The 13,093-nt window shown below is 47.3% G+C and overlaps 3 protein-coding genes across 3 annotated transcripts; 1 reads left to right on the forward strand and 2 right to left on the reverse strand.

Moving 5' to 3' along the window:
- Nucleotides 1-4,210: 4,210 nt before the first annotated feature.
- Nucleotides 4,211-5,039, reverse strand: LOC117239895. The gene is made up of 2 exons (XM_033505727.1): nucleotides 4,760-5,039; nucleotides 4,211-4,632 (listed from the first exon to the last, which is right to left on the reverse strand). The coding sequence occupies exons 1-2, from the start codon at nucleotides 5,037-5,039 to the stop codon at nucleotides 4,211-4,213; spliced, it is 702 nt and encodes a 233-aa protein (XP_033361618.1).
- A 2,666-nt stretch (nucleotides 5,040-7,705) lies between these two features.
- LOC117239896 lies at nucleotides 7,706-9,062 on the forward strand. Its single transcript, XM_033505729.1, has 4 exons — nucleotides 7,706-7,841; nucleotides 7,926-8,317; nucleotides 8,513-8,789; nucleotides 8,974-9,062. Exons 1-4 carry the CDS (start codon nucleotides 7,706-7,708, stop codon nucleotides 9,060-9,062), a joined length of 894 nt encoding a protein of 297 aa, XP_033361620.1.
- Nucleotides 9,063-12,032: 2,970 nt separating this feature from the next.
- LOC117239897 lies at nucleotides 12,033-12,860 on the reverse strand. The gene has a single exon (XM_033505730.1). The coding sequence runs from the start codon at nucleotides 12,858-12,860 to the stop codon at nucleotides 12,033-12,035; it is 828 nt and encodes a 275-aa protein (XP_033361621.1).
- Nucleotides 12,861-13,093: the final 233 nt, after the last annotated feature.

Below are 13,093 nucleotides of genomic sequence, written 5' to 3' on the forward strand. Positions count from 1 at the left end.
CCTTCAATTTTGTGCATTAAAATAACCTCATATCCATCCGAACTAGCGTCGATACGAAGTTCTATCGGGTAGTTCGGGTCAAATACCATTAACACCGGCGCGTCGGTCAGGGCGGAAATTACCTTTTGCCTTATTTTTCCATGCCTATCTGTCCAAGTCATGTTTTTATTATCGGAAGTAAGCGCATACAAGGGTTTCATTACCCGTGAAAATTTAGGAACGAATTTTCGGAAATAAAGGGCTAAACCTATGAACTGCCTGATCTGTGTGACGGTCGTTGACGCAGGTAAAGAACTCAAGGGGTGCATTTTACCCGGATTGGGACGAACTTCTCCGTCGTAAATTACATATTCCAAATAGAGTACCGATGCCTTTAGAAAAGAACATTTTGAAAAGTTAAAGGAGAATCCGGCTTTTACGAGGGCATCTAGTACGGTGTGCAATACTTTTAGAGCTTGATCTGTCGAGACGGCAATAATTAGGACATCATCCAAATAGACGACGACGTACGAATGGCACGTTGGCTGTTATACGTGTTTTCAAAGGAATCTCAAGAACGATCTCTCGTTTCGTTTGTTCGCAACATCGAAATCAGCAGCCGCTGCTGAATGGAACGAAGGGAAGTGTAGTACAGATCACTCAGACCAAATGATTTCTTATGTCACCGCAATTAAAAAGGGTCAAATACTACAGAAGACTTGGCACACGACTACTCCTGAGGATTTTCGTACTAAACGCTTTGATGGTTTACAAAATTGTAGCAAGGAAGAACATAAATATTAGAATATTTAGGCAAGTATGAGCTGCACAATTATTAGGGTTGTCCGAAAGTATAAGAATCCCCATTTTCGACGGGGGCAGCATAGTATCGCCGTCCCGAAAATGACTTCCGGAAGAAATATTAAACGCGCACGCACTTATGTTATGCAAATAAAGGACATCGAATGGATCGAACAAAGGCACAAAAGAATTCGAAGAAAACAACAACTTATTATCCAAATTGCTCATCGAGAGTAATCAATGCTGTATACTTTCTAGAATTAGGATGAATAGGGATTTGAAGAAACACACCAGCCATGTCCAGAATAATAAAATATCTTGCTTTTGCAATCTCGCGACTTGATCCGCAATGAGGGGTAAAGGATACCGATCCGCGACCGTATATTTATTTAGTTCTCGAAAATCTACCTATCATCTATCTGAACCATTGTTCGTCTTCACGAGTAACACAGAGCTCGCGAACGGTGAATTACTAGGCTTTATGATTTTTGGCTGTAATTAAGTCGCTTGTTCTATCACGTACTATTCTGCGCTCGCGAAGTCTATTAGGACTCCTTGTACGGCGATGTTAGGATCAATTAATTGTACTTCTAACTGGCCTGTATTTTTTTGTACGAGTACGTAGGGAACCCGTAACGGATGAATCTCTGAATTTCGAAAAGAAAGATTAATCGACTTTTATCGCTACCACGTACCTCATTGTCAACTTCATTAACATCGATCTCGTTTTCAACGGTTTTATTACAGGCATTAATTATTTTTGTTTTACACATAGCGAGGCTATTTTGTGTAATATTACGTCAAAATCTTGGCTTAAAATTTAACGAGTAATCGAGATATCGTATTGTTAAATAACTATCAGCGAGGACATGAAAAATTTATCTCTAACCACTAACACCTGCAACCTGACAAGATTTGAGCGATACGTTTAGTACCAATATCTCTTATTCCTCGCATTACTACTATATCAATCGTTCTTTTGTCAGAAATTCTCAAGACTACGGATTCTTTAATTAGCGAACACTCGGCTCCGAAATCGGGGTAAAATGGAAACGACTCACCCGGATGGCTTGATCTACCAGTTAGCGCCTCCACTACGTAGAAGTCGATTCGACACTCGGTATAGAAATTATATTCGGGGCACTGCTTTGTAAAGGATTTTCCTCCATAATCAGATTGGTAGCTGCGCACCATGCAGCGAAGTCGAAAAATTGTTAGGTTCCACGCTCGATATTTTGCACTAGCGACGGAATTAATTCGCGCACGATGGTCGTAAACTCTTGCACTGTTATAACCGGCACTGATCCCACTTCTGATGTCGGGTTTACATTAGAATTAGGGTTAGGGGCGTGAAACGAATCTTCGTTTGGGTTACACGTTGTCGTTATGCAATGGAGAAGACATTGACTAGTGCAAATACGATTATTATAGAACCGGACAAGTAACCGCGGTAGTTAGGTGCTCGAGATACTAATGACAATGATCCTAGGTTCAATAACGAATCCGCGGTCGACGGGATGATAGATGAACGTACTCACAAAATCTAAGTCGGACGCGTAATATTCACTGATCGTAAAGAATTACTCCTTTCATCAATGAGATCGCGAGAAAGAATGCCTTTCCCGTCCCGATGATGCCACAGAGGAAAACTATAACGGGGTGTGTCTAAGGATACGAGATCATCGGATTCGTCGAGGAAAGCCTTCGTTCAGAAAGTAAGGGAAATTGGCGTTGCTGCTAATTGGTCAATCTCCATATCGGTGGTTAGAAAAAGATGCTAGCCGCCCTCGAGGGAAAGTTGCTAATGGGAGACGCCGCTCGTTGAAAAATATGTCTCCCCTACCTTCCCCCGTAGTTGGGACTGAGACTGTTTGTCTGTTTGAAGGACTTCAGTTAACTAAACCTTAAGATTTATAACGGGCCCTCGGGCTAGCCGAACATGTACTGCGGAGACGCATCGACATCTGGCAATCATCTTACTCGAAGAATAGGGTCTGCGTGTGGCTTGTTGGAATGTAATTGTTTAGTTACGACTACAGTAGACTTTAGATTACAATGTTGCGGGGCTATCCAAAGGTTCCGGTGTTCTTTCATCTCCGACAGATACATATTATTCATTATTCCCCCTCCCCCGCCCCCTCCCTCCCATCCCACCCCTCCCCAAAGTTACACAGCACCCAAAAAGCAGACTACCGAAGCGTCCTGTTTTGCGACCAAGTTTTCAGGACAGAAAAAAATAAAAAAAATTCATAAAAAAGCTTCGCTCCCCAGCGGCTTAAACCCAAAAATTGTATTGTGCACGAAAAATATGAGGTGGAATGGTGTAATAGGTACTGAAATGCACTCGGTTATGTTTAACCAATAACGTTTATTAAACTTGGTAACAACGAATAACAATTAACAGTTAACAACAGTTGATACTTAACGACGATCAACAATAGCGACGTTCTGGCGATTCCTCGATAATAGCGGACTCGTTTACTTTCGTCTTTTGCGCTTCGCGGCTCGTGGTCGAATGTCCTTATTTTTTCGATCGAACTAATTCTTCCCTTCGTTCGCCATCGATATTCCCACTAGAGTGCGTTCATTAGAAGTGCCGCCGCGGCTGGCGAGTGTATGCTCTTCCGAGAAATTCGGCGGAAGGTGCGTGGAGATATCGATGACGGATTGAGTGCGTCGTGTTACGCTTAGGCGGCGTAGCGCTTTGTATCACGGAGCCGTTGGAAAGTTGGCGAACACTTGTCGAGGTTCTGCTTGAACGCATAAATTAGAGGTTTGTGATCTGTATAGATCGCGAACTCCCTATCTTCGACGGCATGTCGGAAGCGTTTAACCGCGTAGTACATCGCCAGCAATTCGCAATCATACGCTCTGTATTTTCGTTGCGCGGGGGATATCAGTTTTGTCATAAAGCCTAGTGGTTGCCGCGAATCGTTGACGCGTTGCTGAAATACCGCACCAATAGCGTAATCGGATGCGTCGACCGCGAGGCTAACGGGCGCGCAGGGGATCGGGTGCGCTAACATTGTCGCGTCGACCAAAACGCGTTTCGACTCGCGGAAGCTTTTTTTCGCATGCTCGGACTACTCAATAGACGCGTTGCGCTTGGTTGTGCCTTTCCATAAGTCGTTGAGTGGTCGGAGAGTGTGCGCGGCCGTCGGTATGAAACGACTGTAATTAATCATACCGAGGTATTTTCGAAGATCTTTAACGGTTGCGGGTTGCGGTACTTTAGCGATAGCGCCCACGCGTTCAGCCAGCGGCTTTATCCCTTCGGCGGTTACAGTATAAGCGAGGAATTGAATTTCGCGGACGCCGAATTCGCACTTCGCGGAATTAATAACGACCCCGTAGTCGTTGAGGCGCTGAAACAGGACCTGCAAGTTTTCGCGATGTTGTTCGTCATTCTCGGAAGCTACGAGGAAATCGTCTATGTCTGTGGCCCCCTCAGCATCGCCTCTATAATCACAGGAGTGGGGGTCAATGTTCCTCCTGTGGCGTGCCGCAGGGAGTATCGGGGCAGCTCCCACGCCGGACAGAATCCCAGGGTGTGCTGCGCCATGTCCCTGTCCTCTCCGCAGTGGTGGCAGATGTCTGTCGTCTCCCGTCCGATTCTCTTCAGAAACTCGCAGAACATGCCGTGTCCGGTGAGTATCTGGGTCATTCTGAATGTGAGCGGGAGGCCGTGGCGGCTCCTCCATGCCTCCCAGTTTGAGAAGACCGCCTCCGCGCCCAGATATACACCTCCCTCTTTGATCAGCTGGGATCGCAACCGGTCCCACGTGTCATCCTCAGCGGTTCCTATGTCGTTCGGAGCAGTCTGCTCGGTCGGATCTTCTCCCGGATGCCATACTCTCCGGTGGGTGTATCACTTTTTGAGCGCTAGCGCACGGAGCTTCCACGGGGGGGGGGCGGTTATGGCGGTCGCCGACGCGTGAGACACCGTCCAGTATCCCCTAATGATTCTGATGGCGGTTACCTCGTGTAGCCTCCTCAGGAGCAGGATGCTGCGGCGGCTCGCCAACAGGTCGTCTGCCCATACCGGGGTACATCGCTCGGGACAGAATGACGCCCTCTGAAAATCGGCGCACCGCGTCTCCTCCTCCGCCGATGTACGGTAGCAGGCCGCACAAGGCATTAGCAGCCACCGACACTTTCGGAATCAGGCAATCGAAGTGTGGCTCGAACGTCCACTGGCTGTCGATGACGAGACCCAGATATTTCATCTGCGGTCCCACCTGGACGGTTTCGTCTGCCATGTTTATGCATAGGCCGGGCGGTGGGGTCCCTTGCCGCTTCTTGTCATAGAACCAGATGGCCTGCGACTTCGCAGGGGAGACCCTCAGGCCCAATCCGCGCACGGCACGGATTGCGGAGGCCCTTGCGATTTCGCCGATGCGCAGTGTCCCGTGCCAGCCACGACCCCCGACCAGGACCAGGGTGTCGTCCGCGTTGCACTACATGGCCGCGTCTGGGGGCAGCGGGCATAGCAGTACCTCATCGTGCGTAATGTTCCATAGGATCGGTCCCAGTACCGAGCCCTGCGGGACTCCGCGCTCAACAGGACGCCTTTCCTCTCCCTCCTTGTTGCTGTAGCAAATCCACCTGTCGCCGATGTAGGACCGGATCAGCCGGACGAGGTAGCTGAGAACCTCGAAGTGCTCCAAGGCCGTCGGTATCCTGTCCCACGGCATGGAGTTAAACGCGTTGACGATGTCTAGGGAAAACGCCAGCGCCACGTCGTTCCGGGAAACTCTGTCCTCTGCCAGTGTCCGCACGCGTCTTACCGCGTCGATCGTCGAGCGTCCCTTCCGGAAGCCGTACTGGCTTTCGTGCCAACCTGGCACCTGGCCCGCTATGTGTCGCTCCAAGCAAGTGGCAACTACCCTCTCGAGCAGTTTGCCGACCTCGTCTAGCAGGCATATCGGCCGGTATGCTGACGGCGAGGTCGTCGGTCGACCCTCTTTACCGAGCAAGGCCAGCCTCGCCGTCTGCCATGCCCGGGGTAGGCTCCCTCTTTCAGGCATCTTGTATAGAAGCGCCGATGTCTGGGTTCCATGACTCCCATCACTTCCCCCCAGATCCGACCCGAGAATCCGTCTGGGCCCGGCATCACGTTGCGGGAGACCATTCTTCTGCTCGCCTCCCATATCTCTTCCTCTGTGACTTCCCAGTCATCCCTCCATTCCAACGTCCGTGTCGGTTCCCGCGGCCGTTCTGTCGCCCTGTCTTCTTACGAGGGGAACAGTGTCGCGATGATCCGCAGCAGCAGGGCAGGTTCCATTTCCGTCGTTGCCAGGGGGCCCTTCGCGCGCAGTTTCCGCGTCACCGTCCTATACGGCCTTCCCCATGGGTCGGCCTCGACTGTTCCGATCAGTTCGAACCAGGCACGGTCCTTCGCGTTTTTAATTTCCTTTTGCAGCGAGCGCCGTAGTACGCGGTACGCCCGGTAGCGCGAGGAGACTCCTTCTTCGTCGCGTCGTCGCCAACGGCGGGCCCTTAGGTACTGTCTTCGGGCCCGGACACCAGCTCGTACTCAGCTCCGCGATGTGAGGGTTCCACCAGTAGACTGCCCTGCTTCGCACCGTGCCTGGTATGGCACGTGACATGGATGCGTCGCAGATTGCTGTCAAGGCTCGGCGTAGGTTCTCGGCTTCCTCTTCCACGTCTGTCTCGGTCGTCGCCGTCGGGGCTTCCCAGCTCCAAGCTGTTGTTATGGCAGCCGCCCGGAGTAGATCCCCGTTCATCTCCTTAACCTTCCATCTTGGCAGTGGGCGCGCGTGTCCTTTCCTAGACGAACCGCGACCATCGCCTGTAGTCCACGTTCGGGGTCCAGGTGTGTCCACCTCCATGAATATGTAGAGGCGGTCCGAAAGTGTCTCGACCCCTTCGGCTACTCTCTAGCCTGAGATCCGCCTGAATGCATCGGGGGAGGCCCATGTGATGTCGACGATGGAGCTCCCTCTCCACGCCACGCAGGTACTGCTCGAGCACCTGTTCACCAACAGGAGTCCAAGTCCCGCGGCCCAGTTTGACAGCGTGCAGCCGCGCGCGTTGGTCCTGGCGTTCCCCCATACCATGGAGTGCGCGTTGATGTCTCCCAGGACGAGCACTTGCCGGGGGAGTCGTCGCCTGACGCAGTCGCCGACTCCGTCCAGGAATTCCTCGAATGTTGCCCTTCCGCTGTTGGGTGACACGTACACACCCACCACCACCATCCCTGCCCACTCGATCGCTACGTATCCGTTGCCGCGTTCCAGCAGGGCTCCGCGGGCGAATGCCCCGGGCGTTGATGTCCAGGTGACGACAACGATTCCCTCCGTATCTCCGGCCCATTCCGAAGCATCCGGGACTCTGTATGGTTCCGCCACCACCGCTAGGGCGACCGTGCTCTCCCGAATGGTTTGGTAGAGCAGGTCTTGCGCTCGCCTTGATCTTCCTAGGTTCGTCTGGAGGATGCGTATTTTCGACCCCCTAGCGTCGTCGCTTCTCTGGCTTCCTCCGTGCCAGCTTCTTTGTCTGCGGGCTTAGGTTCGCTGTTGAAGTGGTTACCACTTCTAAGAAAACTCTACATCCGGTCTTTTTAGTTTTACTCAAGCACTGAAGCCATCGACAGCGCGTAGATAAAAGACTGCGACGAAGTCAGGCCATAAACAGTAGACAGGCGACGTTGACTTCGGGGTTTTTCAGTTATTGGGTAACACAGCTTGCGTGCGGTTCTGGACCAGCTCAAATTGTATTCTTACTTATTACACTTCTATTTAAATATATTTTCTGCCTTACAACTTATCCACGTGTTTTCTCTGTTTACACATCGAATAACCTCAACAGGTTATGGGCCCAGGGCTGTAAATTGCAAGGTAGCAACGTGAAGTGAACAAATTGTTAAAGTGTTGTGCATAGTAAAATAAGGGATAGTGCTAAAATGGAATCAGCAAATGCGAAGATCGAGATGTTACGCGGTGACGAAAATTGGCTCCAGTGGCGTTTTGTTATGCGTACACTTTTGGGCGAAGATGACGACCTGATCAATGTGTGTGAAGGTAATCTGTGTCATCCAGGTAACAGCGCGGAGAAAGAAATCGCTCGTGAAAGATTTTTGAAAGCAGATCGATTAGCGCGAAAATTAATCGTGACTTCAGTAGGAAGGAAACCGTTGAATCTTGTTTTATGTTGCACAACAGCACACGAAATGTGGAAAAAGTTGAATACAGTATATGACATGAAGTCGGATGAGAATTTAAATATGGTCCAGGAGCAGTTCTTCGATCTTAAATGGGAAGAATCTGAAAATGTCTCGTACAACCTATCAAAGTTGGAACTCATAGCGGCAAAGATGAAAGCCCTTGGAAGTGAAATTGGCGAGAAAATGCTGATAACACGCATTTTATCGGTGTTACCATACAAATTTGATCATTTTCACAGTGCGTGGGATTCCGTGGAAGAAGAAAAGAAGACCTTAGACAGGCTTAGTACCAGGCTGATGACGGAAGAAATCAGTTGGAAGAAAGACGACCAGGAAACATCGGTGGTACTGGTAACAAAAAATAATAATTATAAAAGGGAACAGCAGAAGCAGTCAAGTAAACGTGAATACGAGAAACAAGGACCAAGCTGCTTCAATTGTGGAAAAGTTGGCCATCTAAAGAAGGATTGCTTTAGATGCTTTATATGCAAAAGGAAAGGCCACACAAGTAAAAATTGTTTTAAAAGTGACAGAAGAGACAACCAGGAACCTAGAAATCAAAATCGGGATCACAGCGGAATTGGTCTATTAGGAAATACCTCAGCGATACAAGCTGATGTTTGGATAATCGATTCAGGAGCTATGGATCACATGACAGAACGACGGGAATGGTTTAGCGTCTTCGAAGAATTCGATAATACGATGATAGAGATCGACGATGGTACATTCATGGATGCGTGCGGCAAAGGAAAAATTAAAGTAGAGACTTTTGTGGACGGCAAATGGGTAACATGTACAATGAACGATGTTCTGTACGTACCAGGTATGAAAACAAATTTATTTTCGATTAGATCTGTCGCAAGAAGGGGCGTAGATTTCTGTATTTCAAAGGAAGGGACCAATTGTGTATTTTTACAAAATCGGAAAATAATAGCAAGAGGTTCAGTTATTGGAAATTTGTATAAAGTAGATACGCGAGTTATCATACCGTCAGTTTGTAATTTTAGCAATAGAGCGGAGTCAAACGCGGACACGTTACAGTTATGGCACGAACGGCTATGTCATCAAAATATCAGGCATGTTAAAGAGTTCTTAAAGAATTCAAATATGAAAGTGGTAGAGAATAGTAACTTTTTCTGTGAACGTTGCGCGTACGGGAAACATCATAGATCGAGTTTTCAGGAGAAAATCAATCGGGCGACTAAACCTCGCGAAATTATTTATGCGGATGTATGTGGACCTATGGAAGTCGAGTCATTAGGCAAGAAACTGTATTTTCTGACATTTAACGATGATTTTTCAAAATTCACAAAGATGTACTTCTTACGACTTAAGTCAGAAGTAATTGAAAAATTAAAAATCCTTTGCCTAGAAGTTGAGAATCAGTTTAATGATAAAATTAACGAAATTCATAGTGATGGAGGGAAAGAATTCAAAAATAAAAAAGTCAAAGAATTTTTAAGAAGTCAGGGAATTAGGCACACAATTAACGTCCCATACACTCCTGAACAGAATGGTGTCGCAGAAAGGGAAAATAGAACAATAGTAGAGGCAGGTCGGTCGATGCTATATCCGAAACCAAATCTACCGCTGTTTTTATGGGCCGAAGCCATGAACACAGCAGTACATGTCATAAATAAGACGGGGCCGACAAGACAAGACAAGAAAACACCATATGAACTGTGGTACGGGAAACCGCCGAATTTAGAAAAGTTTAGGGTTTTCGGTACTGAGTGCTTTGCACACATACCTGCGGAGAAGAGAACAAAACTAGACAAAAAGGCTAACAAGGGATATTTGGTAGGTTATGTAGATGACGGACAAGGGTATCGATTGTACGTGCCAACAGTAAAAAATGTAATATTAAGCCGTGACGTAATATTCAAGCCCGAACTAGAAAATGCGAAATTCGTAAAATTAAGTTTACCGAAAATTGTCGAGCGCGAAGATGTGAGTGCGCAGAGCGATAGAGCATGTACGTATGAAAGTGCAGAGAGTGAACATGAAAAACAACCGCATGGAACTAGCGACAATGTGAGACAATTGAGAGATAGAGATAAGATCAAACGAACCGATTTTTATGGGGACCCAGTAACGTACGTAGCGGAAAAATTACCGGTGGATTTTAACGAAGCGATGAGATCTGAAAGGAAAGAGTTATGGAAAACGACTATGAATGATGAAATGAAATCGCACCATGAAAATAAGACGTGGATTCTTGTAGAAAAACCTAAAGATCAGAAGGTACTTAGCAATAGGTGGGTCTTAACGATAAAGCTAAATCCGGACAACTCGGAACGATACAAAGCGCGACTAGTAATAAAAGGGTATTCACAGAAAGAAGGCATAGATTATAAGGAAACATATAGGCCCGTTGCTCGGTTTGACACAATTAGATTAATGCTCAGTATTGCAGCCAAAAATAATTTACACCTCGGACAGTTCGGCATTTAAACCGCATTTTTATATGGAAGTCTGAAAGAAGATATTTATATGAAACAACCTAAAGGTTGTGATGATGGTACAAGTCGCGTTTGTAAATTGCTAAAAAGCCTATATGGCTTAAAGCAGTCTCCAAGATGTTGGACGGAACGTTTCACAAAATTTATCTCGAACTTAAAATTTTATCAGAGTAACGCAGATCCTTGTTTTTATATTTATACAGAAGACGACAAATTAATGTTAATGACCATATACGTAGATGATGGACTGGTAGCAACTTCAGACGAATCTCTAATTGATAAATTATTCGATGATTTAAATAAAGAATTCAAAATTACGAGTTCGAAAGAAGTAAAGAGTTTTCTTGGACTTGAAATTTATAGATTAGAAGATGGTTCAATATTCATTTATCAGAGTAGGTATGTGGAAAACATATTGGAAAAATTTAATACGAATGAGGCAAACAGTGTTTCTACACCTATCGAGACTAATTGGAGCGAAAGTAACATAGGCGATAATGATTGTAGCGCACCATACAGAGGGAACTTAATGTTTTTACAAACTGTAAGTAGGCCAGATATTAGTTTTGCAATAAATATAGCGGCGAGACATTTAGAGAATCCAAACCAGTATCAGTGGAAATTAGTCAAACGAATTTTGCGCTACATAAAAGGGACCGCAGACATGGGACTCTTATATATAAAAGCAGGCAGTCTCGAAACCTTTAGCGATGCTGACTATGCAGGCGACGAAGAAACAAGAAAATCGACATCAGGCGTTGTATGTAAGTATGCGAATGCGGCCATCACATGGCAATGTAAGCGACAACAATGTATAGCTCTATCTACGACCGAAGCTGAATATGTCAGTGCAGCTCAGGAGCGAAACAAATTATGTGGCCAAAGGAAATATTTCTTGAATGTAAAATAGAGATCCTTAAGTATATGCTATGTGTGGACAATACTAGTGCCGTGAAATTAATTAAGAATCCAGAATTCCATCAAAGAAGTAAGCATATTGACGTAAGATATCATTTCTTGAGAGATTTATACAATAGAGGCGAAATTGATGTAACTTATGTAACAAGCGAAGAGCAACTGGCAGATATATGTACAAAGGCGTTGCCAAAACCGAGATTTGAATATTTAAGAAAAAAGTTAGGCTTGAAAAGTAAAAAGGATATTAAGAGGTAGTTGTTTGTAAACATGTAGAGTTTTTAGGCAGGGTGTCGAAGTGATTATTACTTCTCAAAAAAAAAAAAAAAAAAGGAAAAACTCCACATGATCTGTTTAGTCTTCTAGTTTTTTTTGTAATAAATTAATTTGTATGGAAAAGAGAAAGGCGGCTGGCAAATGTACTTGAGAAGGCATTGACAAATTAAGTTTCAGTTATTTACGACAAGAGTGAGAAAAATATTAAGAGATAATTTGTAAATTTGAGATAATTGTTCGTAGGGATGTAGAGTTTTAGGGAGGGTGTTGAAGTGCTTACCACTTCTAAGAAAACTCTACATCTGGTCTTTTTAGTTTTCTCAAGCACTGAAGCCATCGACAGAGCGTAGACAAAAGACTGCGACGAAGTCAGGCCATAAACAGTAGACAGGCGACGTTGACTTTGGGATTTTTCAGTTATTGGGTAACACAGCCTGCGTGCGGATCTGGGTTCCTTTCTTCGGGGGGGGGGGGCAGGCCGGTCCACCCATCCTCTGCCCGGATGGTGCTCCAAGCGCCTCGCAGGATAGGCATTTCGGGCTCGCGACAGTGCATGCTTTCGCTTGGTGCCCTGGTTTGCCGTATCTGAAGCATAGGTGCCCCTTGTCTTCCTTGGCGGTGCAGGACTTCCTTACGTGCCCGATCTCCAGGCACCTGTAGCACTGTAGAGGTTTTCGCGCGATGGCTTCGACCCTCGCCGTTGAACACCCTATGGCCACCTTGCCAGCCTGGGCCAGTTTCCTCACTGCACCGGCCGGGCCTCGTATCCACACAGATCCAAGACCGTTTCGGGCGGGGCGGATTTCTCCCAGTCGGACGTCCTCCGGCTTGCAGCCGCTCTCCTTCGTCAGGGGGTTCCGGATTTCCTCCTTGGTGGCTGATACGTCTATCATTGACTCCCCTGCTTCGGCGGCTCGGAAGGGTGTCACCACGCGGACCTTGTTCGGATCCAGAGCCCGCGTTAGGCATGCTGCGAGCGCTGCGGCCTTCTTTCTCTCCTGATCCTCGGGGACCTCCAGAATGACGCCTCCAGTGATGGTCTTTCGCATCCTCATCGTGCTGATGCCGACCTCAGCCAGGGAGACGCTGTTCCTGGCCGCAGCCAGAATCTCCGCGCAGGATTGTCCCGATTTGTCTGTCAGGGTGATCGTCCCGGAGGTTGGTTTGGCCGAGTGTTTCTTCTCTGCCCCCTTCTTCTTTCTGATATTCTTCTTCTTTTTTGCTTTCCGGCGGTCTGCCATTCCGTGGCAGCCGCTTTTCCTCCCTTGGTCGATGGAGCGTTTGGGGCTCCGCTCTTAGCCCTTCTTGTGCTCTCGTCCGGCGCGACCTCCTTTTCTTCCATCCTTTCCATGTTCTGGAGGCGTTCCTCTAGCCGGTGCAGCGAGGGTCTTATCTAGCTCATGTTCGATTGCGGCGAGACGCGCCTTGTCGCTGCTCTTCTCTGCGGGGGGACGCATGGCCAGCTCTTTTTTGA

Source organism: Bombus vosnesenskii, unplaced genomic scaffold, assembly GCF_011952255.1.
Source record: "Bombus vosnesenskii isolate JDL3184/JDL3185 unplaced genomic scaffold, Bvos_JDL3184-5_v1.1 scf7180000014450, whole genome shotgun sequence".
In the NCBI taxonomy this organism is placed as follows: domain Eukaryota; kingdom Metazoa; phylum Arthropoda; class Insecta; order Hymenoptera; family Apidae; genus Bombus; species Bombus vosnesenskii.

What these genes read in the sequence shown, in the direction of transcription:
- LOC117239895 (XM_033505727.1), bottom strand. Translation starts at nt 5,039, where the DNA reads ATGGCAGACGAAACCGTCCAGGTGGGACCGCAGATGAAATATCTGGGT. An exon ending in TCCTGAGGAGGCTACACGAG is followed by an intron (nt 4,633 to 4,759) that starts GTAACCGCCATC and finishes CCCACCGGAGAG; the next exon opens with TATGGCATCCGGGAGAAGAT.
- LOC117239896 (XM_033505729.1), top strand. Translation starts at nt 7,706, where the DNA reads ATGGAATCAGCAAATGCGAAGATCGAGATGTTACGCGGTGACGAAAAT. An exon ending in AGGTAATCTGTGTCATCCAG is followed by an intron (nt 7,842 to 7,925) that starts GTAACAGCGCGG and finishes TGACTTCAGTAG; the next exon opens with GAAGGAAACCGTTGAATCTT. An exon ending in CGATGTTCTGTACGTACCAG is followed by an intron (nt 8,790 to 8,973) that starts GTATGAAAACAA and finishes TTGTAATTTTAG; the next exon opens with CAATAGAGCGGAGTCAAACG.
- LOC117239897 (XM_033505730.1), bottom strand. Translation starts at nt 12,860, where the DNA reads ATGGCAGACCGCCGGAAAGCAAAAAAGAAGAAGAATATCAGAAAGAAG.